Consider the following 27,004-nt stretch of genomic DNA (forward strand, 5'->3'; position numbering starts at 1 on the left):
TTTTGAGCCACACCCAGTAACGCTCAGGGGATACTCCGGCTATGCGTTCAGAAATTGCTCCTGGCTCAGGGGACCATATGGGATGCTGGGGGATCAAACCCAGGTCTGTCCTAGATCATGTGTGTGCAAGGCAAATGCCCTACCACTGTGCTATCACTCCAGCCCCAGGAATATTTATTTTATAAGAAAAGTTTATTTATAATTTATAAATTATAATTTATAAGAATTTTTACTTATAATAAAATTTATTTATAAGAATAAATACATATTATTTTATCTTTATCTAATTATAGTTTAATAATATGGTATTAGCTTTTCCAATGTTAAAATCCTTCCTCCCTCTCTACCTCCCTTTTACTTTCTTCCATTTCTTTTTCTCTTCTCTCTCTACTTCCTTCCTTCCTTCCTTCCTTCCTTCCTTCCTTCCTTCCTTCCTTCCTTCCTTCCTTCCTTCCTTCCTTCCTTCCTACCTTCCTTCCTTCCTTCCATAACCTTCCTTTCTTGTCTTCCTTTTTTTCTTTCTTTCTGTTTCTTTCTTGTCTCTTTTTTCTTTCTTTCATTCATTCTTTCTTCCTTTCTTTTTTTATCTTTTTTATTACCTTCAAAACATTATGATATGAAATGATCATAAATTTCTATCTTCAAGAGTTTGTGGACACTTCAATTGTGCTCCAACATATAGTCTATTCTAGATAATGTTCCATTGTACATTGGAGAAGAATGTGTGTTCATATTTTTGGGGGTGGAGTGTCCTATAAATGTCTATTAACCCCAGTTCTTTCAAATTCCTCATTTTGGGCACTTGTTTGTTGATGTTCTGACTGGTTGATCTGTCCAGTGTTGAGAGTGGGTTGTTAAAGTCTCCCACTACTATTGTGTTGCCATCAATGTATATTGTTATGTCTTTTGACAGTTACTTTATATGCTTTTCTACCCCTTGGTTTGTTGTGTATATATTGATAAGAGTAAATTCCTCTTGAAATGGAAGAGAGGGGTTTAGTAGATGTATATAGAGCCTCCCTCCCCAAAGTTGAACATATATTTTTCTCCAACACACATAAAACATTCTCAAGATAGACTACATGCTGGGACACAAAACATACCTCCATAATGTCAAAAAAATAGAAATTGTATTCCTATATTCTCAGACTGTTAGGCTCTGAAATGTAGAGTTAAACATAAATAAGCAACTCAAATACCTGGAAATTAAACAGCTCACCAATAAACAACCAATGAGTCATAGAGGAAATCAAATGATTACTGGAAAAAAAGAAGAATGAGGACACTATCTACCACTGTGAGGCACAGCCAAAGCAGTGTTAAGAGGAAAGTTCATAGCTATTCAAGCATTCTGCAGGTGGGAAGAATAGATCCACATAAATAACTTGACTTCATAACTTAAGAAATATTAAAATTACCAAGAAAAGGAGCCCAAAGCAAGTAGGAGAAATTAAATAATAAAACTTAAAGAATGGAAATAAAATATCCTAAAGATCACTGAAACCAAGAGCTGGTTCTTTGGCAGGGGGGGGGGGAACAAGATTGATAAACCACTAGCAATACTGAGAGAGATAATAAACTGAATCAGAAATGAAATGAAGGGACATCACAACAGATATTATAGAAATTTAAAGGATCATCAGAGATTACTTTAAGGATTTTTATAACAGTAATCAAGAGAACCTAGAAAAAAAGAGGTAAATTCTTTTTTTGAAATCACAACGTAGGGGTTACTCCTGGCTCTGAACTCAGAAATCACTCTTGGAGGGATTGGGGTAACCATACGGAATGCCAAGGATCAATCCAGGTTGACCAAATGAAAGACAAATACCCTACTCACTATACTATTGCTCTGGCCCACGAATGACTAAATTTTTGAACCCTTATAAACTCCCAAAGCTTAATCAAGAAAATAAGGAACATCTAAAAAGGCCTATCATTTTCAATGAAATTTAAGTGCTAATCAAGAGTCTACCCAAGAACAAAAACTCCATATAAAGAGATAGTACAGAGGGTAAGGAACTTGCCTTATATGTGGCTAACCTGGGTTCAATTCCACTAATAGTTCTTTCTTTTCTTTTCTTTTTTTTTTTTTTTTTTTTTTTTTTTTAGTTTTGACGCTCAGGGGTTACTCCTGGCTATGCGCTCAGAAATTGCTCCTGGCTTGGGGGGACCATATGGGACACTAGGGGATTGCACCGCGGTCCCTCCTATGCTAGCGCTTGCAAGGCAGACACCTTACCTCAAGTGCCACCTCTCTGGCCCCCACTAGTGGTTCTTTCAAACTCTTTTTTGTTTTGTTTTGTTTTGTTTTTGGGCCACACCCGGTGATGCTCAGGGGTTACTCCTGGTTATGTGCTCAGAAATTGTTCCTGGCTCAGAGACCATATGGGATGCCAGGGATCGAACCCAGGTCCAAACACCTTACCACTGTGCTAACGCTCCTGCCCCAGTTCTTTAAAACTTTTAAAGAAACCTACTGGCAACCCATTTCAGATTCTTTCAGTAAACTGAAAAACCAGACACGTTCCCAGCTACTTTTTCCTCCTTCCGTCCTTCCTTTCCTCCCTTCTTTATCTCTTCCTTCCTCCCTTCTTTCCTCTCTCTTCCTTCCTTCCTTTTATCTTTTCCTTTCTTTATTTTTTTTCCTTCCTTCCTTCCTTCCTTCCTTCCTTCCTTCCTTCCTTCCTTCCTTCCTTCCTTCCTTCCTTCCTTCCTTCCTCCCTCCCTCCCTCCCTACCTCTCTCTCTCTCTCTCTCTCTCTCTCTCTTTCTTTCTTTCTTTCTTTCTTTCTTTCTTTCTTTCTTTCTTTCTTTCTTTCTTTCTTTCTTTCTTTCTTTCTTTCTTTCTTTCTTTCTTTCTTTCTTTCTTTCTTTCTTTTCTTTTTCTTTTTATGCCACACCCAGAAGTGCTTAGGGATTACTCCTGGCAGCTTCGAAGACCATATAGTATGCCAAGTACACATATGTTCCTAGGTCAGCTGCATGCAAGGCAAGTGCCCAACCCACAGTACTCCAGCCCCTCAAATAATATCTCTGAAATTACCCCAATATCAAAAGCAAATAGACTTACCAAAAAAGGAAAATTATAGGCTTATAACCCTAATAACTATAGATGCAAAGATCCACAACAAAATACAAGCAAATCGAGTCCAACTACTCATTAAAATATACTCTATAGCTAAGTGAGATTCATTCGTTCATAAGTTTTGTTTTTACTATAGTCAGACCTTCCAGTGGTCTGAGGGACAGTGAACTGGCCCCCTGTTTAAAAAGTTTGAGGACCCCTGCATGAGAGAAACCATTCTGCATTTGTTCCTGTCCTTCTGATTGACTTCACTCAACAATATTTCTATTTCCAACCATATTGCTGAAAATGACAGGATTTTGTTCTTTCCTATGGCTGAACATTATATTCCATTCCAAACTTCTTGTCCATTCACCTGTAGTTGTCTCCTATCTTGGCTATATTGCTTTTTTTTTTTTTTTTGGTAGCTGAAGTTTTGGTATTTGTGTTTAAGAGAAAAAATATTTATAAAGATATATTATCCATTACTAAAATTAGTTTACTTATAACTAAATTTATAGAGTGATGTAAAGTACCCTGGGATCTCACTCTCCTTTCCCAACGGCTTCCTGCCGTATTAATAAGCCACATCCGGAGTAACTCAAGTTTTAGAGCTAATGAATCTACATGGACTCACATTATTACTCCAAGTCTATGGTGCACACAGGGGTCACTCTTGGTGTTACATATTCTGGTTAACAAATACGTGAGACGATAGTCATTTTACAGTCTGAAAAATTCTGCCGTTCATCTTTCCCATCATTCTCTCTTTGTTTCTAACTACTGGCAACCACTGATCTTATTGTCCTCTCAGTTCTTCCTTCTTGAGAATGCATTATCATCAGTGAATTAAATTATATGGAACCTGTTCAGATGTGATTTCTTTCACTTTAGATCCATGCATTTAAGTTTATTTTGTATGTTTTAATAATTTCATGGCTCATATCTTTTTAGTGTTGAACAATATTTTAATTGCCTAGAGGTACCAATGTTTATTCATCCATTAATTTATTTACCTATTAAAGAACACCTTGGCTGCTTTCAAATTTGGGCATTTGTAAATCCTATAAACATCAGTGTGCAGGTTTTTTTTTTGTACGTAAATACGTTTCTAACTTATTTGGGTAAACATTAGGGAATGCAATTACTGAATTGAGAGAGTGTTTACTTTTTAAAATTTTATTTAAGAAATGCATCTCATTGTGTTTTTTTTTGTTTTTGTTTTTGTTTTTGGGCCACACCCGGTGACACTCAGGGGTTACTCCTGGCTATGCGCTCAGAAGTCGCTCCGGGCTTGGGGGACTATATGGAACACCGGGGGATCAAACCGCGGTCCATCCAAGGCTAGCGCAGGCAAGGCAAGCACCTTATCTCTAGCGCCACCACCTGGCCCCCAATGAATCTCATTGTGACAGTTGATCATAATACATTTGTTTTTAGATAAGTGAAAGCAAAGTTATTGAAAAAGAATGAACATTAAAATAAAAATAACATGAAAGAGAAAAAAGGATATAAAAAATAAAAAATAAAATAACAAGCTCATTTGTAAAATTATCGTATCATCAATGAAGTCATTGACACAATGGCAGATTTAGTAAGCTGATGTTATATGTCCAGTCAGTTAAGTTGGGTTATTCCCTTAGGGATGACAGCATCAAACAAATGAAGTTGTCCAGAAATTCAAAGCTATGATATCACAAATTTTAGGGGCATATATACTCAGCTGTAGGGCCTCCTGGAAGAAGGTCCAGTTTGGACAAAGTGACTGTGTTTGTGGGCGTGGTTACAACAGTTTGGCTTTCTTAGAAGCTGGAAGATGAGGGGGTGGGGGAGAGGGTGCCTGTTCTAGCTCCCAAAAAAGCCCTGGTGATGTGTGGTCAGATCAGTGTCCCTGGAGAGGGTCAGTGATGAGACAGGCCATTGGGTGTTGTTTTTATATAAAGTCTAGACTCTAGAGTCCTAGTGTGTGGGATGAGGCCTTTCTTGGCACAGTTCGGCGCCTGTAGCCCCTTCGGCCTGTGGGTTTGAAGATGCAGGATAACGGCAGAGAAATTATCACAAGCAGTCAGTTTAACTTTCATAGGAGTCAGCCAGTTTTATTTCACGGTCCTATCCGCCATGTGCATTTCCTCACATGCTTCTATGTTAACTTTTCAAATAGCCTCTCTCTGCTGCTTCTCCTCTTGTCTATCTGCCTGTTATTTTCTCTACTGCTCCTAAGCCATGTCTTTCTCATCTCTTTTTCTCCAGAGCTCTTGCCTGTCTTCTTTTCTGCTGCTTTCCATGCATCCGTGCTGAGTTAGTTGCAGCTCCTATTCAATAATCTCTGACCTCCTCCTCTCTCTAACTCTTTCTCTTTTATTCCCTCTCTCCCCGCAGGCAGACTCCTCTACCCACCCATTTCAGAAGTGGGCTGTTCTGATCTTTCAGGTGAGATAAACAGGAAATTGGAGCAGGGGATACTCACAATTGGGGAAATGGTGATTCTGGGCGTTAAAGACAGTAAGCATGGTTTCAGCAGGGCGGGGGTTTGACCCATCCTCTTTTTTTTTTTTTTTTTTTTTTTGAGGTAGCCAGCTTTGTGCTGCATGGGCCAATGTAGCTATAATCTTTCACAGCTCAGTTTACTTTTTGTTCCAGAAAAGAGTGAGTTTATGGAGCAAGCCCGGTTTGAACATAGCAACTGTGTATTCAGAATGTTTATCATGAAATGATCATCCATTTTTCCTTTCTAGCAGCAGTAAAAAAAATAAAATAAAATAAAATAAAAATAAAGAGAGATTTCTGGGGACCAGAGTACAGTGGGTTTGTTTTTCTTTCTTTGTGATCTGTTTAACAAGGAATTATGGTAGTCTTTGGCTTTAAAATTTATGTTAGAACCAAATTAAGGGGATTGTTGGACTTGTTCCCTCGGCTCCCAGAGGCACTAATAATACATTGTGGCAGTGTTTCTCTTTTTGCATAGGCACATTAAAATGGGAAAATACTACATATGCAAACTAAATTATTATCTAACAGATATAGAAACACAAATTTTGTAATGCAGTTAGGCCTTATATTCTGAACACTGGCATAATGACTTGGCTCAGACCTCCGAAAATGGGCATTGCCTATACACCTTTGAACCATTGACCATTTACGGAAATGACCACAATTGTCTACAACATCACCAGGAGGCAAACCTCTACCAGGAGAGACCCTGCCACCACTCTGGCATTGACTTTACTCCAAGGAGTGTTCAATTGACATCCAGATGACTCAGCGATAGCAGCAACTTGCTTGCAGGGCAGGATGCTCGGCATCTGATGGTGAGGTGAAACTGGAGGACTCTCCACATCCTGACTTCGATGAAACACAGAAACTAGAATCTTTAACTACAGAAACTGGACAACAACAACACCTAATGTGTGAACAAAACTCGCCACAGAGAATGACTCAGGGGTTGGACAACCTAGTATGCCTGGAGCCCAGAATCGCTCTTATGCCAGGGAACTTCAGGGATAAGGTCTTTTTGTATTTAGGACAAGGCTTTTTTTTTTCTTCTTTCGTTTACCCATATTTTTCTGGGCCTATGCAAACAACACTTCCCACTCTCACACTGTTATTGCTGTATTTTTTTTAAACTTATCCTTTTTAAAAAAAAAAAAGAAGAAGAAGAAGAAAAGCTTACCAAACTTTCTGCTGGTGCTTCAATGAACTCATTGTGAGTCAATAGTTTTCAAAAATAAATCCTTTCCTTTCCTTTCTCTTTCATCTCTTTAGTTTTTCTTTCTACTTTCTATTTTTTTTCTTTTTGGTCTTTGGGTCACATCCGGCAGTGCTCAGGGGTTACTCCTGGCTCTATGCTCAGAAATCGCTCCTGGCAGGCTGGGGGTCCATATGGGATGCCGGAACTCGAACCGCCGCCGTCCTTCTGTATGCAAAGCAACTGCCTTACCCTCATGCTATCTCTTCAGCCCCTCAACTTTCTATATTTTTAAAAAAAACACGTTGCTTTTGGTCTTCCTAAAAATGTATTATTATCAGTTATGTCACCTATGTAATGCATTTTTTAAAATAAATTAAATTAAAAAAAATTTGTTCGGGGGGGGGGGGCGGCGAGGTGGCGCTAGAGGTAAGGTGTCTGCCTTGCAAGCGCTAGCCAAGGAAAGATCGCAACCGCGGTTCGATCCCCGGTGTCCCATATGGTTCCCCCGAGCCAGGAGCAATTTCTGAGTGCTTAGCCAGGAGTAACCCCTGAGCATCAAACGAGTGTGGCCCAAAAAACCAATGTTCAGAACTACAACCATTCCTGCCACCAGAAAACCCAACAGCCCCTACCCGCACCAGCATCTTACTGGAAGAGAAACAATCTAGTTCCACAAAATCCCAAGACCAAAATTATTAATCTTTAATCTTTAAAATAATTGGAAGGGGGAATTCAAAAGTGAATAATCTAGGCTAGATCTTAAATGTTTAAATAAAAGCAGCTTTATTATCCGTTGTTATCCTCTACCTTCTCACCAGGGTCTCAAAACACTGAAAGAAAACTCTTTTTAGACTGGGTCAAAAGGTTCCATAAGAAGAATCTATTTAAAAAGCAATTAGGAAAAAAATGCAACCAGCCCAGTCATTGGAGTAAGTAGTGACCAAATCACATTTCCCTGCCAGCAGCGCCCTCTATGTAAATAATGCAGCTATGGAATCGATTGTCCTCGCCCAGTTTTCTTCTCCCAGTGCCACAGGCAATCTTTCAGGTAGATAATCCGTTGAGATTGTTCCCATGTTTGCAGCAAGCTCCCTTTCTTAAGAAACATCTGTAGCTGACTTAAACAAGGGTAAAGCTTCAAGTGGCAGGTAAATCTATGGATTTCTTTGATTTTGGGTCACACCTGATGTTGTTCAAAAACTACTCCTAACTCTATGCTCAAGGATTGGCTCATGGCAGTGATTAAGGACCATACTGTCTGGCCTTAAACTGTGCTGGCTAGTGTAATGCAAAAAACACCTTAACCCCTGTTTTATCTCTCAAGCTCCAAGTCTGTTACTATTTTATTCACATTTTATTTATATTCTGCCCTGTCTAAATTTTGGGAATCTCTATTGCCTTCCTCCACTTTAAAAAAAAAATATTTACTGGACCACAACCAGTGGCCCTCAGGGGTTCCTCCTGGCTCTGTGCTCAGAAATCGCTCCTGGCAGGCTGGAGTGGGGGGACTATATGGGATGCCAGGAATTGAACCTAGGTCTGTTCTGGGTTGGCTGCACACAAGGCAAATGGCCTACTGTTGTGCTATCTCTCTGGTCCCATCTTCCTTCATTTTTAATATAGGAGTTGATATTATATTTCAACCTTTAAAATCCTCTAATTTGCTTTGTATTCACTTTTTCCTTTACATACTCATTTCTCATTACTCCATTCTATCCAATTTCTCTTCAGGGAAGAGCACCCATAACCAAATTAAATTCTTTTTCCACACATATTCTCTTACCAGTTAACCCCATACTTCACTTTTTGAAGTATCTCTCTCCTAAATGGAGCAGTCAATCTATCCAACAAATGGTACTTGGAAAACTGGAATGCCACATGTAAAAAGCAAAACTGGAGCCATATCTATACCATCATAAAGTTTATATCAAAGCAGATTAATTTCCTAAATCTTAGAACAGAAAGCATAAAATACATTGAGTAAAACATAAGTAGAACTCTTCAGGAAATGGACCTCAGAAAGGCTTTGAATGATTTTACTCAAGAGGCAAAGAAGACAAAACATAAAATAAACAGGGGCCAGAGAGATAGCATGGAGGTAAGGCGTTTGCCTTTCATGCAGACGGTCATTCATTTGAATCCCGGCATCCCATATGGTCCCCTGAGACTGCCAGGAGCGATTTCTGACCATAGAGCCAGGAGTAACCCCTGAGCGCTGCCGGGTGTAACCCAAAAACCAAAATCAAAACAAGACAAAAAACATAAAATAACCAGATGAGACTTCATCAAATTTAAAAAAGTTTTGCACGCCAAAAAGATAGCATGGAGGTAGGGCGTTTGCCTGCATGCAGAAGGACGGTGGTTCGAATTCTAGCATTCCATATGGTCCCCTGAGCCTGCCAGGAGCGATTTCTGAGCATAGAGCCAGGAGTAATTCCTGAGCTCTGCCGGGTGTGATCCAAAATCTAAAAAAATTTTGCATGGCAGAAGAAATTTAAGGTAAAATAAAAAGACAAACTACTAATAAGAGAAAATATTTGTGCAGTGCCGGGGCTCAGCCCACCAGATGTATCCTCAGATTTTCCTGGTGGGTAGAACTAATTTAACCCCATGGGGTTCCTCAAAAGGCCCGCTGTGGACGCCTTTTCCCCCTGCGTGGATGGTTGAGGAATTTCCAAAGAGACGCCTGGCATTACATTTTCAGCCAGTATTTAACTATCTCTCCTTTGTATATATCAGGCAAAATAATAGATAATAATATTATTATCAAATAATTTGGCTCAGAAATTCCAGCACCAAAGTTTATTTGAGAACCCCTTTTTCTGGATATAGTCAGCCCTAAAAGCAAAGACAATTTTTCTCTCCTTTTCAAATATATCCTTTGCAGCTGCAGTTTCTGGTAATCAAGGGCATAACCAGAATACAGATTTTGACTTTTGACCCTCCTTTAGAAATAGGGAAGCTTATTCCTGGGTATTTGGTACCTCCCTTCATTTAACCTCTAAAACAATAGAGTCCAGCCTAGAAAGACCAAGTTTCTAGATATTTCCTATTTTCTCCTAATCCTGATTTTGCATTTAAAGCAAGCTTGCTAAGAGTTACCTTGAGCTGTGCCCTTCTCTCTTGTAACTTAAAATTTTTATAGTCACACCCATAGCTTAGGTATTGTTATTGTTGTACTAGGCTTTGTGATTACAATTATTCTTCACCTGTGGCTAAGTTTACCCCTATAAATCCCCCTGCTCAAAAATTAAACTTGTCGCACTCCTGCCAGAAACGTGTTGACCCCACATACTGCGTGTGGTATCATTTCATATTTCATATTCGTCCGCTCGTGTTACCCCTTTTCCTCCCATAAAAGGACTATGACCCATGAGAATTGCTGAGACGCAAGACGTCTACAACGGTGCAGAATATATCAGATAAAGGGCTGGAATGCAAGAACTGAAGCATTCACAAAGTTACAAGAACTGAAGCATTCACAAAGTTCAGTAGCCGCCATATTCAAACCTCATCACTCCTCTACAATTCCCTTTGGGGACACCAAATTTCAGGTACATTGATATTTGGGACTGCTATCACCAGGGCTTTTTTGAGCAAGTGCAGGCATACTTTTTCCCCCATATCTTCTTTCTTCCAGGAAGCCTGACAGCTATAACCATGTCCACAATGCGGTCACCATGTTCGAACCTGGCCAGCTCCACAGACTCACTCTTTCTACCAATGAGATGTAGATCGAGCCATGAAAGATCATGGGAACACCAGCCCATGCAGCAGAAAGCTGGCTATCTCAGGAGGAGGTGGGCCAACCCCCTGTCCTGCCAAAGCCACACCTCCATCCAGAATTACCATTTTTCCAACAGCTCATCATCTTGGACATACCAATCTGATTAACTTCAGGTACACTGGTATTTGGGCTGATATCCCAGGGCTCAAATGTGGGAACCCTTCCCCCTTCTCATATCTTCCTTCTTCTAGTAGGCCTGGTAACTCAGTATACACCCCTAAAAGTTGCAGTAACAGTCACAGTGCTTTGAAATTCTGGACAACTTTATTTGTTTGATGCTGTTATTCCTATAGGAACACACCAATTTAACAAAATGGACAGATAACAACAGAAGTTTATTAAGCTTTCTGCCATTGTATTACTGACTTCATACAATAATTTTCATAAATGTGCTTGCTACAGTACTTTTCTTTTTTCTTTTTTTTGGGGGGGGTCACACCTGGTGGTGCTCAGGCATTACTCCTGGTTCTGCTCTCAAAAATGGCAAGCTCAGGGGACCATATGGGATGCCAGGATTCGAACCACCATCCGTCCTGGGTTGGCTTTGTGCAAGGCAAACACCCTACTGCTGTGCTATCTCTCTGATCCCTTTCTTTTTTAAAAACTTTCTTCTCTTCCTTTTTCTTTTTATTCTTTTTTTTCCAATAATGATGCTTTAATGTATCTGGACACAAATGCATTATGGTTAACTTGTTAACTATTGATGCATTTTCCTTAAATAAAGTAAAAAATGTTCAGTAACAGAAATGTCAATAGCTTTATCTATAAAATGAGATGAACAGACACTTCTTCCAAGAAGATGTCTATAGGCATATGAGAAATTTCTCATAGTCACTTATTAAACAATTAGATATTATCTCACACCAATGAGAACAACATATATGAGAACAACCAGTGTTGTTGGTGAAAAAGGAACCCTCACATGGCAATGTCATCTGGTTCAACTTCTCTAAAATGCACTATGGAGAGTCTCAAGAAAGTAAGAATAGAAGGTTCATGCAATTCAGAAAAAGCACCTCATGAAATATGTCCCCAAAGTGTTGATATATATGTATATATATTGTTACTATCTTATAACAGTAATTAGATCTGGACATGCCCCTTAGACACACCCTTGGAATTGGGCCTGAAAAAGCCCCTGCACATGCCCCTTGGACAAGCTCCCTGTAATGGACAATGGTCCAGCAGGTACCTTTCTTTGTTCTCTCTCTCAAAGGTCGGACATACAGGCCTCCCCTGGCCCTCTCTAGCCAGTAGATTACCACCCCTCTCTCTTTCTCTCTCTCAGCAACATACCCCCCTGAAGCAGCAAACTTCATACGCATTCAGATACACTGTTTCTACCCTCTCACACACACCAATTTATCTCTCCTGGGCATGGTCCTGGGTTGCTACACCAAAGCACATTAAACATTAATTTGAAAGGATATATAAGTATCTATGCTCATTGCAGCACTCAGTATAATAGCTAAGATATGGAAATAAATCCAAACGTCCATTTGTGAATAGATGAACAACAAAGTTATGGCAATGGAATATACTATGTACAATATAATATATACACATGCAGAATATATAGAATACATATATATGTACAATGGAATAGTGAGCATTTGTAAACAAAATGAAAACATACAATTTGCTGTGCTTTAGATGAAAATATAAGGCACCATGCTGAGTGAAGTTGGTTAGAAAGAAATGGACGAATACAGAATTGTCTTTTCATAGAAGGGAATAACAAATGGCCAAAGGAAACAACTGGAAAATTGGTCTATAGAACTGAGTTTATCTGAAGGTTAAAGAGAGATGGAAAGTGGAAATTCTAGTGCTGGATATAATGTTGAAACAATATATAGATAAAACGACCATTAACAACATTGTAAATCATTGCTACCTCAATAAAGTAAGTGGGGAACAATTTTTTTTAAAAGAGGTTGGTTGGCCAAGGAAGCTTAGATTCCACAGGTTCACGTCATCTGGTTAACTAAATAATGAATTACACCAAGAATGAGCAGGATCTCAAGCAGAAGGCATCTTCCTTTGTTTCCTTTTTTTTTTTTTTTTTACAGACTGTAGAAAGGACACAGGGAATAAAAAACCAACAAGTAATAACCAGTATTCTCAAAACTAGGTACTGGAGAGCCCTGTCCATGATGCTCATCCACTGCTATTTTTGCCAGCACCTCTCATTCAACTTTCTAAAGCAGGGGTCTCAAACTCAATTTACCTGGGGGCTGCAGGATGTAAAGTCGAGGTGAGGCAGGGCTGCATAAGGGATTTCGCTTACCGAATATTCGCAATAAAAAATCGCACTAGTAAGAAAAATAATCGCAAAAAATCGCATTAAACATTTGCATACCCCGAATGGAACTGCTCGGGGTATGCGAATGTTTAATGCGATTTTTATTGCGATTATTCGGTAAGCGAATAATCGCGAATACTGCGATATTTGAAGGCCAGCCGCCGGCCACAAAATGTTGTACGGAGGGGCTGCAAACGGCCCGCGGGCCGCGAGTTTGAGACCCCTGTTCTAAAGAGAGGCAAGACAGGCCATATAAATCCACTAATCATGGTAGTCTTGCAGCTGATCATACTAGGGCACTTCCGAAGGGGGATAGGGTAAGTCCCCTGCCCTGCTGAAGCCTCAGCAGCTGCACATACATTCCACAACCACCACCATGTCAATAGCCTAAACTCACTATAAATCCACTAACTCTGCAGTCATCTAACTGCCTAAAACTCCAGGTATGCCCACATCTAATGGGATTAAAAGCACACTGAGCCTGATCCTAGGCTACTAAAATCATTATATGCTTCACTGGCTCTGGATGAAATAAAAATAAAACGAGGCTTTCATTAATCACTAAAATACATGGTTTTAAAGGGGTTGTGTAGAATAAAGAAAGGGGTGCAACTATGAAAATCTAATTCTACTACCACTCAAGAGACATGTTGATGTCGAGAAAGCACTACTGAATACAAACTAGCAGTTTAGAAGCTGTTGGAATCCATATTGCCTAATTGGACACAAAAAGTGATTTATCTTACTTTTATTTTTGCTTTGGGCCTACACCCAACAGTGCTCAGTATTTACCCTTGCCTCTTCAATCAAGGATCACTTCTGATAGGACTCAGAGAACCATATAAAATACCAGGTATTCAAACCAGGTTGGCTGTGTGCAAGGGAAGCATCTTGCCTGCTTTACTATCTCTCCAGTATCACTGGAGTTATTTTTATATAGAGATATCATAGGGGACATTAGAAAGAAAGGAACATTTAAACAAAAGGATGAGTGGGTAGTTTTATTTTTGGTTCTATGACAAATCTATAGTCCTGATATCTAGCTAAATCCTTTATTTCTCACAGATTTCTCTGAACACAAGACGTAGAATGCATCAATGACCAGGTTCCTAGGGGGCATGTTAGGGACCTTCTTTCTACATCCAGAGAGGCTCCTAAGGAAGGCTAACCCTACTCCACCTTGGGATTCGTTGAGATACTGGAGTTGACCTCATTTATGAACTGTGGGTCACTTGACCTGGGTCTCTAGTGGCCCCAACCCAGCTGTTCTTGGACTGATGCACAAGTTGTCTCACGATGTGCCCCCGAGATTTGCTAGTCTTGTCCCCAAATTCCAGATCCCAGCAAGGACTGACCCAGGAACTCTCCCCGCTCAACTTAATATGTTAACGAGGCTCTGTTCTGCTTGTGTCCCAACATGTTTCTGTATATATTACCCCAAAGAAAACCAAACATACAAGGTCAGATTCAGGATACTTGGTGCTTAGTTTGTGATAACAGTGACACAGACTCCCAGTTCAGATTCACAAGACTGGTGGCAGGTCTAGATAAAGACCATTCAAGCCAAGGAAGATAATGGTGTACGCCTCCAGTTTGCCACCAAAAGAGAGAAAGGAAATTCCATCACTTCTGGATTTCCATACCTCTTGTATGTATGTGTGTTTTAAAACATTTTTAATTCTCATTCAAGTGTTTCTTGCACATGAAAAACTCCCACTTGCCTTTGCTCTTAGATTAGGCAGCTCTGAAGCTCTTCATTGACATCAGGATCTCTCAACCCTTAAAATCTTTCTATTACAGTCTATTTTTTGCTTGTGACCTATTTGAAAGCAAAATTAAATCTGTTCTGGATTGAATACCTACACGAATGGCCTAGGATCACAACCACTGACCTGATCTGCACTTCCCTTTGAGGATGCAGCTTGATGGCTCCAGTTATTACTTGGATAGTGTTCTAGCCCTGGCAGAAAGGCCTTTAAATTGGTTTTGGGTGAGGTTGGTGTGATAGCACAACAGGTAGGGCATATGCGTTTCCATTTAGCTGACCCAGGTTTGATCCTGGGCATCCCATATAGTTTCTTGATCCTGCCAGAAGTGATTTTTAGGCACAGAGCCAGCCTGAGTATTGCTGACTCAAAAACTAAAAATCAAAACAAACTATAATATAAAGAGTTCTGGGAATAGATCCAAAGCACAGTTCCTTCTCCAAGAGTAAGTGCTTTGTCAGGACCACGAGACACTCTGATCTCAGTACAGAAGATTCTGTCTCCTATGACTATGGGAGAGACAAAAACAAAGATGATAAAATCTAGGGGCCAGAGTGGTAGCACAGCAGTGAGCATTTGCCTTGCGCATGGCTGACCCAGGACAGATGTGGGTTCGATCCTTGGCATCCCACATAGTCCCCCAAGCTAGGAGTGATTTCTGAATGCAGAGCCAGGAGTAGTCCCTGAGCACCACTGGGTATGGCCCAAAGAAACACAAACAAACAAAAAGAAGATAAAATCATAGGCTTTCCAAATTGCACTAACAGCAACAGATTAAAACAACAGATTTCTAGAGTTGTAAAGATTCTCCTACTCTGTATCAATAGATGCAGAGAAAGCATTTGACAAGACCCAATACCCATTGATGAATATAAAACTCTTGATAAGAGGGAGATAGAAGGAACTTATCTCAATATAAAAGTCATTTTAACACAAACCCATAGATAATATTTAATAGTGAAAAACTGAAAGCCTTCCCTCTAAGATCAAGCATAAGACAAAATTGCCAGCTCTCCTCACTATTTTCTTTTTTTTTTTTTTTATAATTTTTTATTATGAATTATGAGAACAAAAGATGCAAAGAAAGAGGATAAGGTAAAGTTACAGTGGAAGGACAATCACCCATAACATAATTATCAGAAGAAGTCCCCTTGCTGATATCTTAACTTTGAATTTTCACCAAAGAAAGTTAAGATAAATAAAACAGAATCCATGTGCAATTACTTTTTCCCTCAAGTCCCCAGATTGTAGCACATTATAATATTTCTTAACAGCACACAAGGCAATCTAAAGCCATCAAACTTACGTAACTCCTTAAACATTAGAGGCATAGTATTTTTTACATTTCCATGTACATGCATATTAGCTTAAGTTAACCTCAAATTTTAAGTGGGTGTGTTTTAAGGATTAGAGTCAAAGGAGCACAGTAAAAACGGTGTTAGAGTGGCAATTGTTGTTTGCATAGGCCCTCCAAAATATGAGAGGCATGGAAAGGAATAGCCTTGGCCTAAATACAAAGAGATCCTACCCCTGAAGTTTCCTGGCATAAGACCAGCTCTAGGCCTCAGGAAAGTTATCGTTCGCTCCAAGACATTGTCCGTAGCGCCAACACACTTATCACACAGTCTCTGTTGTTGGTCTCATGTTTCTGTATTAAAGATTCTGGAATCTGCATGTCCTACATTGAAGTCATGATGTGGAGTGCCTTTTCGTTTCACCTCACCATGAAAGGGGAATGCAGGAAGCCCTGTCCTGTAAGCAGGTTGTTGTTGTTAAGTCTTCTCAGTGTTAAGGGAAGTCTCTTTTGAGCAGGACGATGTCTGAGCAGTGGTAGGGTCTTCCGTGGTAGAGGATTGCTTCCAGGTGATGTTATAGACAAACCTCACCATAAAGGGGCAATACAGCAAGCCCTGTCCAGTAAACAGGTCATTGTTCTTGTTGTCTTCTCAGTGTTAAGGGATGTCTCTTTTGAGTAGATCGATGTCAGAGCAGCTGTAGGGTCGTCCCTGGTACAGGAATGCCTCCAGGTGATGTTATATACAACCTTGGATGTTTTGTAAATGTCTTCTGTAGATCAAGGGGTAAATGGAGAATGCCCATTCTTCTGAGGCCTGTGCCAGGTCTTTATGTCAATGTTCAGGGTGTAAGGTCTCATTGCACTACAAGATTTGTGAGTTCCCATTTCTATTAGATAAGAACTTATTGGTATGTATAGTATTTTCCTATGTTAGTGTGCCTACGCAAACAAGATATAAAGCCACGTGGTGCTATCAGATATATGGGGGAATAAGAACATTTCCAACAAGACCCATGACTTGGTTCAAACATAAGTATTAAACTGAGGGATTCTTTCACACCAAATTCCATATTGAGCAGTTCATAAAGAGAAGATAAAAAACATGGGGGGGGGGATCATCACTGTATAAGAAAGTATTTAGCAAAAGTTATAGCCGTCAAAGAAAACACCCATAAAATGTTGAAAAGATATGTGTCCTTTTTATGCCTTTTAAAATAGTTGGGTGGGTGTTAACTCTAGGGCACCACTTTGGTCTGTGAATTAGGACTCAACAGTACTTAAGTTAGAAAGGGTAAAAAAGGAGTAATGATGATAGGAGTTACAGAAGTTAAAGAGAAATATGAACTTATGAAGGGGTATGCAAAAGGGCAGAGTACAAAATGGACATTCTGCATACATAAAAACATAATTCAATGATAGTGAGTACTATTAATGTTTCTTGTGAGAGTACTATTAATGTTTCTTGTGCGCGCGGGGGCAATAGCCCCCGCGCGATTTTGAAAATATAGACTGGACAGAGATTACCAGTGCCAGCCAAGCCTCCTCCTGCTAGACTCCCGGCTCCCAGGAAGGAGAGATCCTTCAAGAAGCTGGGAGAACAGAAGTTCAGAGCCCCACCCAGACCCTCCCTAAGGAGCCGCATGGATAGTGGGGGAAGGCCTAGGGTACCTTCAAACTCCACCAAGGGACCCAACTCACCGGCTTGCCCAGGGGTGTGGCCCGGGGAAGCCCTGGAGATCTGGAGCAAGGCGGCAGAGGGGTGCTGGGGTTACCCAAATCCCGCACCCCCCCCTAGGCCTGGCCAAGCAGGCCTCCGGCATGGCGTGGGCCTGCCAAGCCTCCTCCTGCTAGACTCCCGGCTCCCAGGAAGTCCTCACTATTTTCAATATTGCTATGGGAGTGCTTGAAATTATTATAGAGGGGGCCGGGAATGTGGCGCTAGAGGTAAGGTGTCTGCCTTGCAAGCGCTAGCGGACGGACCGTGGTTCGATCCCCCGGTGTCCCATATGGTCCCCCAAGCCAGGGGCGATTTCTGAGTGCATAGCCAGGAGTAACCCCTGAGCATCAAACGGGTGTGGCCCAAAAACCAAAAAAAAAAAAAAAAGAAATTATTATAGAGATTAATCAAGAAGGAAATATTAAGGGCACTCACATTGGAAAAGAAGTCAAGTTACCAGTATTTTCAGATGACTTGATACTATTAAAATCCCCCAAGAGTCTACTACAAAACAAAGAAACAATGGACAGCAATGTGGCAGGTTATAAGAGGCACACAAAAATCCATGGCATCCCTATATGCAAACAACAGAAAAATTTACAAAATAGATGAAAGGTCTCAAGATCAGTCCTGAATCCATAAATTAATCAAGAAAAACACAGGTCAAACCTTTTATGAAATCTAGAGGCATCGTCAATTATTCAGCACCAATGGCCAAGCACATAGGAACAAAGACAAATGGGACTGCATGAAATTAAGATTTTTGCACCATAAAGGCCATAATAAAAAGATATATCAGAGACAAATATTTGCGAATTGTAAACCGCAATGGCTAAAGTAAAACAAATCCATATATAAATATGGAGAGATATACTTGGACTATCAAATATGAATTCCATCAGACACTCTCTTCACAATTGGCATTTTATTTGGTCTTTTATTCTCCAAAATATTCAGCATAACTGACTGCTTCTCTTACAGCAATGGTCAGCATACCATTGCTAGTTTTCACTTTGACAATATAAAGCGCAGTGGTTTTATGCCTACTGTAAATGTAGAACACCAAAAATGGGCATCTACCATGTTCAAAATGATGAAAGCTCTGAATCCAGATTAAAAAAAAAACCCATAGTTTTGATTACATGCAGACATTACAGACTTGTCAACAGGTGTGGTGTCCTCTGTGTATTCGTGATGAAAAATTAAGAAAATAAAACTCTTAAGATTTCTGGTTTTCCTATTTAAAAAAAATTATGCCATTAAAATGTTTGGGGCTATCCCAACCAACCATTTTTCACTGGTCTGATTAGGCAGCCCTGAGACTCTTCTCTCAGGCTCTCTACCTTTCTGTTAGTCAAGCCTTTTGACTTGTTTGGAGCTAAAGTAAATTAAGTTAGGAATTTCTTAAGAGTTATATAGGCTGGCCTGGAACCAGAACCATATAGTACACCATTTTCACACACACACACACACACACACACACACACACACACACACACACGCACGCACGCACGCACGCACGCACGTGCACAGGCTTATAGTAACCATACAGTACACCATTTTCACACGTACACGCACAGGCTTATAGTACATCATTTTCTCCAAGACACTGCTTTGAGCTGCATAAGATCCTGTTATTCAGTATAGAAGATTGCGTTTTCAAGACTGGTTTTGCTGAAACAAGAGGGAAGAAACACAGGTGACTAATATCCCAGGTTGGGCAATCACAAATGACAGGGTTGAAATCATGTAACGGACCAAGATATATGACTTCACCAGCATCCACTGATGGCTTTGGGATATCAGAAAATGGGCTGCATTTGATGATGCCCCAATCTTATCTTGTAAATTGAGTGTAAAAAATTGCTTCAACAATATGTGTTTGTGTAAAACACTCAATACATTATTTCATGTGAAGGCTTGTATACATACTCTTTCGCTTGCAATATTTTATGTTATTTTTTATTTTTAATATCTCTACCCCTTTGATACTCTCAGAGTTTGAGATTTCACTTTCTTGGTTTCATATCCAGGTCATTGTATTTTCAAGTCTTTGTTTTTGGGTCACACCAGGTGGCACTCAGGGGTTACTCCTGGCTCTGCGCTCAGAGTCGCTCCTGGCAGACTTGGGGGAACATATGAGATGCCGGGACTTGAACCAGGGTCCGTCCTGCGTTGGCCACATGCAAGGCAAATGTCTTACCGCTGTGCTATTGCCTGGCCCCATACTTTCAAGTCTTACCACTAAGAAAAGTTGTACTTTTAAGATTCTCTTCTACTAGTCACTCAATAGGTGTTCCTGGCATAACTAAGCACCAGAGCTTTAATGCACCTACTTTAGCTTGTTAATATGTTTGTAGGTTATCTGAAAATCTATTATATCTATTATTTAGGCACCTGATCACACCCTTGGTTTTCATATTCATATCCTCCAATTAGTAGCTCACATGAATGTCCTTCTTAAGTATGGTACAAGATGTTCAACTTTTTTTTTTTTTTTTTTTTGGTTTTTGGGCCACACCCGGTAATGCTCAGGGGTTACTCCTGGCTATGCGCTCAGGGGTCACTCCTGGCTTGGGGGACCATATGGGATGCCGGGGAATCAAATCGCGGTCCATCCTAGGCTAGTGCTGGCAAGGCAGACACCTTACCTTTAGCACCACTGTGCTGAACCCAAGATGTCCAACTCTTAACTCATATCTAAAATAAAACTTTTCCTGAAAAATTTTTCTTTTTGCTAAATGAAACCTGGGAATCAATGCTGTCCCATGTCTGCCTATTTAATCACCAACCCCCTTCCACTGTATCATTTAGTATTTGAATTTTATTCTCTCCTCACTTTACTTTTACTGCCTACTGGCCCATTTAAGGCCTGCAGCATCTCAGTTGGCTATTACTGTTTTTTTTTTTTTAACAGCAGGTGTCCAAAATGCTCATACTAATTTTTTCATTCCTGCTTCATTTGTACTCCCTTCACAGGACTGCTGAACACCATTCTGTATTATTTCTCCAGCTTTATACCCGACTCTTTACTTTTATGTTCATCACCCTTCCTGAGAATAATATGACTGCAAGTGTCACCTGGAAATCATGATGTGAGATTTAAGACGAGCCTTGTATTCAGGATGGAAGAGAAAGATGAAAATAATTAGAATGGTAATTCCATTGCACTACCATTAAAAAAAAAACTCAGCCAAATTTACTTTGGGTGTATAAAGTCCATTTCTTTTTCTTGGGTATCCTGATAATACCACCTCAAAATGAGTTTAAATTTTCACTCATTTGTTAAAAGCTCTTAAAATTGAAGAGTACAAGGTCCTACAGAAAATAGAAATATCAATGTATATTAAGGTTAGATTTATCTCCAGCATAAACTCATTTTAAGCTACTTTTGTAGTAAAAAAAAATTATATGTGTTGATTAAATAAAAGGAGAACCAGGTCTAAGAGAGGGATCTAGCAGCCAGAAAAATGATCTACTTTTTAAAATAAGTAGAAAGGGAATGGAGATCTGGCTTACCAGTCAAACACATATCTTATATGCATGAGATCTAAGTTTGGTCCTTTGTACCCCAAAACTAATAATAATGAAATGAATAAATATATAAATAAAAGCTAGGTAAAACCACTCACTGTGCTTCAAAATATTTTGACCTATACCAATAGAAAAGGATAAACCAGTCTTCATGGTCCCTGATGGCAGCTGCTTTAACCAGTGTTTAACTTCCTCTCTGTACACTTTCCCCTACAAAAGAATTAATCTTCGGGAAGATGCAGGTGAAGTGCAGGCAGCATGTGAATCAAGTCAGCAAATGACCAAACGGGCCTCTAGTAACATCTGGTAACAGGCCAAAGAATAAGGATTTCATTTATCTACTTAACCGCAAGAGCTTATTATGATTATGATAAACAGAAAGTTAAACAAAATACAAAACCAGAACCAAAATTTTGTCTTGAAATGTGAATTTTGACACCTGGATTTCATTCCAAACTCTCAATTATATAATTACAGGGGGGGAAAAATCAACTTTTCAGGAAAACATACTAAATCTTAACATAAATTCATGTCACTTATCACAAAGTTTGACAGTCAAGTGTATAAAGGAGAAACATAACAGAAGCAGTATTTACAAACTCTGACTACATGAGACATTATGAAGAATCTTTTGTTAATAAATAATACAATGTATACTTTTATACACTACATTTCAAAAATGATACATCTGAGAACAATATGATAAATATTGTAGTATTAAAGCACTTTAAATTTAAGGTCATAGTGCGAAAACTTTAAATCAAAGGTCAGGAGAATTGAAGACTAAATTCAAGATCAAGGTCATAGTGAATTTAAATTCAAGGTTGTGGTGATGAAAAATTTAAATTCAAGAATAGATTGTCTAAGAAAGGACAAACAACCAGCATTCAAGTTATTTAGTCATTAAGTCCCCTATGAGTATAAAATATATCGGAATCACTAAATGGATTAGCCTAATTACAAATTCTGTTCATTTCTAAATAACACAACTGCAAGAAATCTTTGTACAGAATCAGTCATGTAGTTCTTCCCTATCCTTATATAGATATTGCTACTACATTTTAAATCCTTATTCAAAACAATTTCCTCCCCTTTCCAACTTTTTGTAAGTATAAAATATTTTAAAACCAAAAAATGTCTATTCCTTAGCAAGAAACTATTTTTCCATTGACTTCCAAAAAAAGTAAAAGAAAGAATCCCCATTCCTCATCTCAAAACACAAAGTGAAACCAAAAGAACCCAATTCCTAAAAAGTGTCGCATAGAACCAGGGCCTGAGACAATATTTCATGCTAGTTTTCCTGCTATATGCTGAGAACAATTTAGTTATTTACATTATTCAGAAATCTATTTAACAGAGCATCCAACAGCAAGAAATTTGCTAAAAAAGGCGAGAGCAGCGACGTCTGCGAATGGGGACATCAAAGACTCTTCTTCTTCTCTCCTCCTCCTCCTCGTCATCAGATTCGTCCATATCAGCAGAATCATCATCATCTTCCTCCTCCTCCTCTTCTTCCTCTTCCAATTCTTCATAGTCATCAGGACCCATTTCCTTGAAAGAGAACATTTTTTTTCTAAAAATTTTAATCAGTTTTACCTTCATTTGTTGTAAATTTTCATTCAACTAAAATCTAGATCACCAAGCACGTAAAATATGAACTTTTATTGACTGAATATCACATTTTCATAATGCACGTGGCTAATGCAAAATTTTACACTATATGTTCTAGCACATTTGGAAAATCCTTAGTGTAATTTTAATGGTGAACATATTGCACCATAAGATATACTGATTTTTCACATGGCAGTTTGTAATAACTGCCAGTTACTTCATGAACTATTCCTAATTATCCCATATGAAATGTTACTGAGTTTGTATCATTGTAGCAGATTGATAAAACTTATTAACTTGTAGGCTCACAGAAAAGAGGACGAAGGTAGGCCAGGATTGTGGCTCACAAGTAGAACAGAAGCGTGCTGTGTGTTGAGGCCCTGGGCTTGATCTCAGCACTACCAAAAACCAAACAGACAGGATGTGAAAATGATAATCAAGTATGACCTCTTTGCTCTGATTTTCCTAGAAAGCGCTTGTTTACTACTAAGTATATAATATTTATTTACTGTACTTTAAAGAGAAACAATGTCTTAGTTATTAAGCACTAGAAGGAGAGGAAAGTGACGAAGAATTCTTTTTTTTTTTTTGGTTTTTGGTTTTTGGGCCACATCTGGCTGTGCTCAGGGGTTACTCCTGGCTGTCTGCTCAGAAATAGCTCCTGGCAGGCACTGGGGACCATATGGGACACCAGGCTTCGAACCAACCACCTTTGGTCCCGGATCGGCTGCTTGCAAGGCAAACACCGCTGTGCTTATCTCTCTGGGCCCGACAAAGAATTCTTTGCCATGAAAATAATAGCTGAAAAGTTCCCAGATCCAGAAGTACAAAGAATACCAATCAAAAAAATACTAAGACACATAATAATTAAAATGCAAGAGCCAAGCAAACTATCCTGAGAGAAGCAAGAATAGAATCAAATATTACCTGCAGAAAAAAATCCTCATTAAAAAACAAAATCACAGCATTCAGAAGCAGTCTCAGGGGTATACCCGAAGGGTAACTAGGACATTAATTGAGGGTAGAGGACACTGGTGAGGGCACTGGTGTTTGAAAATTGTCCTTGCAACTCAATCATGAATATCTTTGTAATTTTGTAGTTCATGGTGATTCAATTAAAAAAAGAACAGCAAATCTTTTAAATGAAATGCTAGAAGAGAATGGTATAATATATCCAAAACACTGAATAAAACAGGCATCCAAAAGAAAAATAATTCATGCAGGTAGTTTATCATTCAAATTGAACAGTGCAATACAAGACTCCACTGACAAAGAACAGCTAAAGAAGTTCTTGGTAACTAAACCAGCCCTACAAATACATTAAATGGCCTCATAAATAAATGCTAAGGAAATGAAGATTAACTATAGGAATACACAGAAGATGACATAAAGTTCTTTGTTCATATTTTTGCTTAATGTCAATGGCCTGAACACACTTATCAAAAGGCGTAGAGCAGGGGTCTCAAACTCGCAGCCTGCAGGCCGTTTGTGGCCCTCCATACAACATTTTGTGGCCTGCAGCTGGCCTTCAAATATCGCAGTATTCGCAATTATTCGCTTACCGAATAATCACAATAAAAATCGCATAAGTAAGAAAAAAATCGCATTAAACATTTGCATACCCCGAGCAGTTCTGTTTGGGGTATGCAAATGTTTAATGCGATTTTTTTGTGGTTTTTTTCTTACTAATGCGATTTTTTATTGCAAATATTCGGTAAGCGAAATCCCTTATACGGCCCTGCCTCACCCTGACTTTGCATCCTGCAGCCCCCAAGTAAATTGAGTTTGAGACCCCTAGCGTAGAGTCAGGCTAGAGAGATAGTACAGTACGTAGGGTGGTTTAAATTAATGAGCCAACAAGGATTTAATCCCAGCACCATACATATTCTCAGAAACCCCACCAGACAGGATCCCTGAGTAGAGTTAGGACCAAGGCCTGAACATGTGATCGAAAAAAACAAAAAAACAGGTATAAAGTGGCTGGTTGGATTAGAAAACTGAACTCAGGGGCTGGGTGAAGGTTTAGCAGTAGGGTGTTTGCCTTGCATATGACTGACCCAGGATAAACATGGGTTCGATCTCTGGCATCCCATATGGTCCCCTGAGCCTGCTAGGAGCAATTTCTGAGTGCAGAGCAAGGAGTAATCCTCAGCACTGCCAGGTGTAGCCTAAAAACACAGATACAAAAAAAAAAAAAAAAAAACCAACAAATCTGAACCTAATCTTCACTACTTACTAGAAACTCAACTGAACTCATGATAAAGATTCAAAAAGTAAAAGGCTAGAAAGCAATCATGTAGGCAGATAAAATAGAATTCAATATAAAAAGGTAGGAAAAGATGAACATTTTAATATAATGAACAAAAGAATCAACACACTAATAAGACAACCGTTATCAATATACCTAAAACTATTAGCAGGCCTAAAGGAAAAAGTGAAGAACAAAACAATAGCAGTAAAAGATTTTAATACCACATTCTCACCACTGAATTAGGTCCACTAGAGTAAAAAATAAAACAGTAGCTTTAAAGAAAAATAAAAACGAGATGGGTTTAACAGACATGCATAGAGACCTCTATTCAGAAAAGGCCGTGTACACATTATTCTCAAGTATATGTGGATCATTCTTAAAATACAGCATATGTGAAGCACAAAACAAGTCTCAAAAAAATCAAGAAAATATAAATCTTATCAAGTTTATAGATCTCAATGCTCTGAAGTTGGAAATAAAACACAGTAAGAAAGGAAAAATTCAAACACTTGGAAGTTGAACAACCATTGGAAAAAGAAGGAAGTTAAAAAAGAAATAAGAAGATTACTGGATGAAAAGAATGGAGACATGAGCTACCAAACCTATGAAACATGGCAAAAACTGTACTAGCAGGGAAGTTCATGACTCTGGACATTCATAGGAAACAAGAATAGAAGAAATAAGTGACCTAACTTACACCTCTAGAAAAAGAACAACTAATGGAGTGTAAAGAAAGTAGGAGAAAAAAAAATCATAGTGAAAGTCAACGATGTAAAATCAGTAACAATAAATAAAACCAGAAGGTTGTTTTCTAATTGAACCAGAAATGAAAGAGGAGAAATTATAAGACACCCCAGAAATACAAAAGAATGTATGACATTAATACAAACTAGGAAGCCAGAGAAACAGTTTAGTGGCTAAGGTGCTTACTGTGTAAGGCACTTACTTGCCTTGCACACAGCTAACTCAAGTTCAAACCCTGGTGTCTCATATGGTTCCCTGAAATAGAAGTATGCACTGAGGCAGCTGTGAGTGGAATAGGGAAAAGGAGAGGGAAAGGAGAGGGGGAGATTGGGAGGGGATAGGGAAAAAGAAGGGGGCAGGGAGAGAGGAGAGAGGAGAGAGAGAGAGAGAGAGAGAGAGAGAGAGAGAGAGAGAGAGAGAGAGAGAGAGAGAGAGAGAGAGAGAGAGAGAGAATATGATATGAACAGCTCAATTTACCAATTATTTTCTTGGAAATTAAGACAGTAATCAAGGGGCTAGAGTGGTGGCACAAGCGGTAGGGCATTTGCCTTGCACACGCTAACCTAGGATGGACTGCAGTTCGATCCCCCGGTGTCCCATATGGTTGCCACAAGCCAGGAGTAGGCCCTGATCGTTACAGGGTGTGGCCCAAAAACAAAAAACAAACAAACAAAAAAGTAAAGATTACATACAATAAACTCACAGCTAACATCATCCTCAATGGGGAAAAACTGCAAAACTTCCCTCTAAGATCAGGCACAAATCAAAGATTTCCACTTTCACCTCTACTATTCAACACAGTATCAGAAATCCTTATACAACAATGAGGCAAGAAAGGAAGTCAAGGAATTCTAATTGTTAAAGAAATTAAGCTATCATTATTTACAGATTACATGATACTCAGAAGACCCTAAAGATCCTATTGAAAACTCGTAGAAATAATAAACTCATAAAGTAGCAGGCTACAAAATCAATGCCTGGAAATCTATTACATTGTTTTATGTAATAATAATGTAGAAGAGAAAAAACTTTTAGAGCTATCCAATTTAGGAGTGATGTCCATAGGGAAGAGAGATAGGTACAAGAAATAATCAATAGTACTATAAACCCAAAAATTTTTAATTTTTGAAAAATTATCCAATTTATAATCATTTCCAAAAACCCTCAAATCTAGGAATCAACTTACCGAAGGAACAGAATGATCTACAAATTTAATGAAAATTATAAATTACTTCTGAAGT

The 27,004-nt window shown here is 39.1% G+C and overlaps 1 protein-coding gene across 1 annotated transcript in view; it reads right to left on the reverse strand.

Annotated features, from left to right (window-relative positions):
- Positions 1 to 21,584: 21,584 nt before the first annotated feature.
- FBXO3 (F-box protein 3) overlaps positions 21,585 to 27,004 on the reverse strand; it is a 44,783-nt gene continuing 39,363 nt past the window's right edge. Inside the window, exon 11 of the mRNA XM_049780088.1 lies at positions 21,585 to 22,708. Coding sequence (XP_049636045.1) covers positions 22,538 to 22,708 — 171 coding nt within the window. The 3' untranslated portion in view covers positions 21,585 to 22,537. The remainder of the gene's footprint in view (positions 22,709 to 27,004) is intronic.

The sequence above is a fragment of the Suncus etruscus genome, chromosome 9 (genome assembly GCF_024139225.1).
Source record: "Suncus etruscus isolate mSunEtr1 chromosome 9, mSunEtr1.pri.cur, whole genome shotgun sequence".
NCBI classification, from domain to species: Eukaryota; Metazoa; Chordata; class Mammalia; order Eulipotyphla; family Soricidae; genus Suncus; species Suncus etruscus.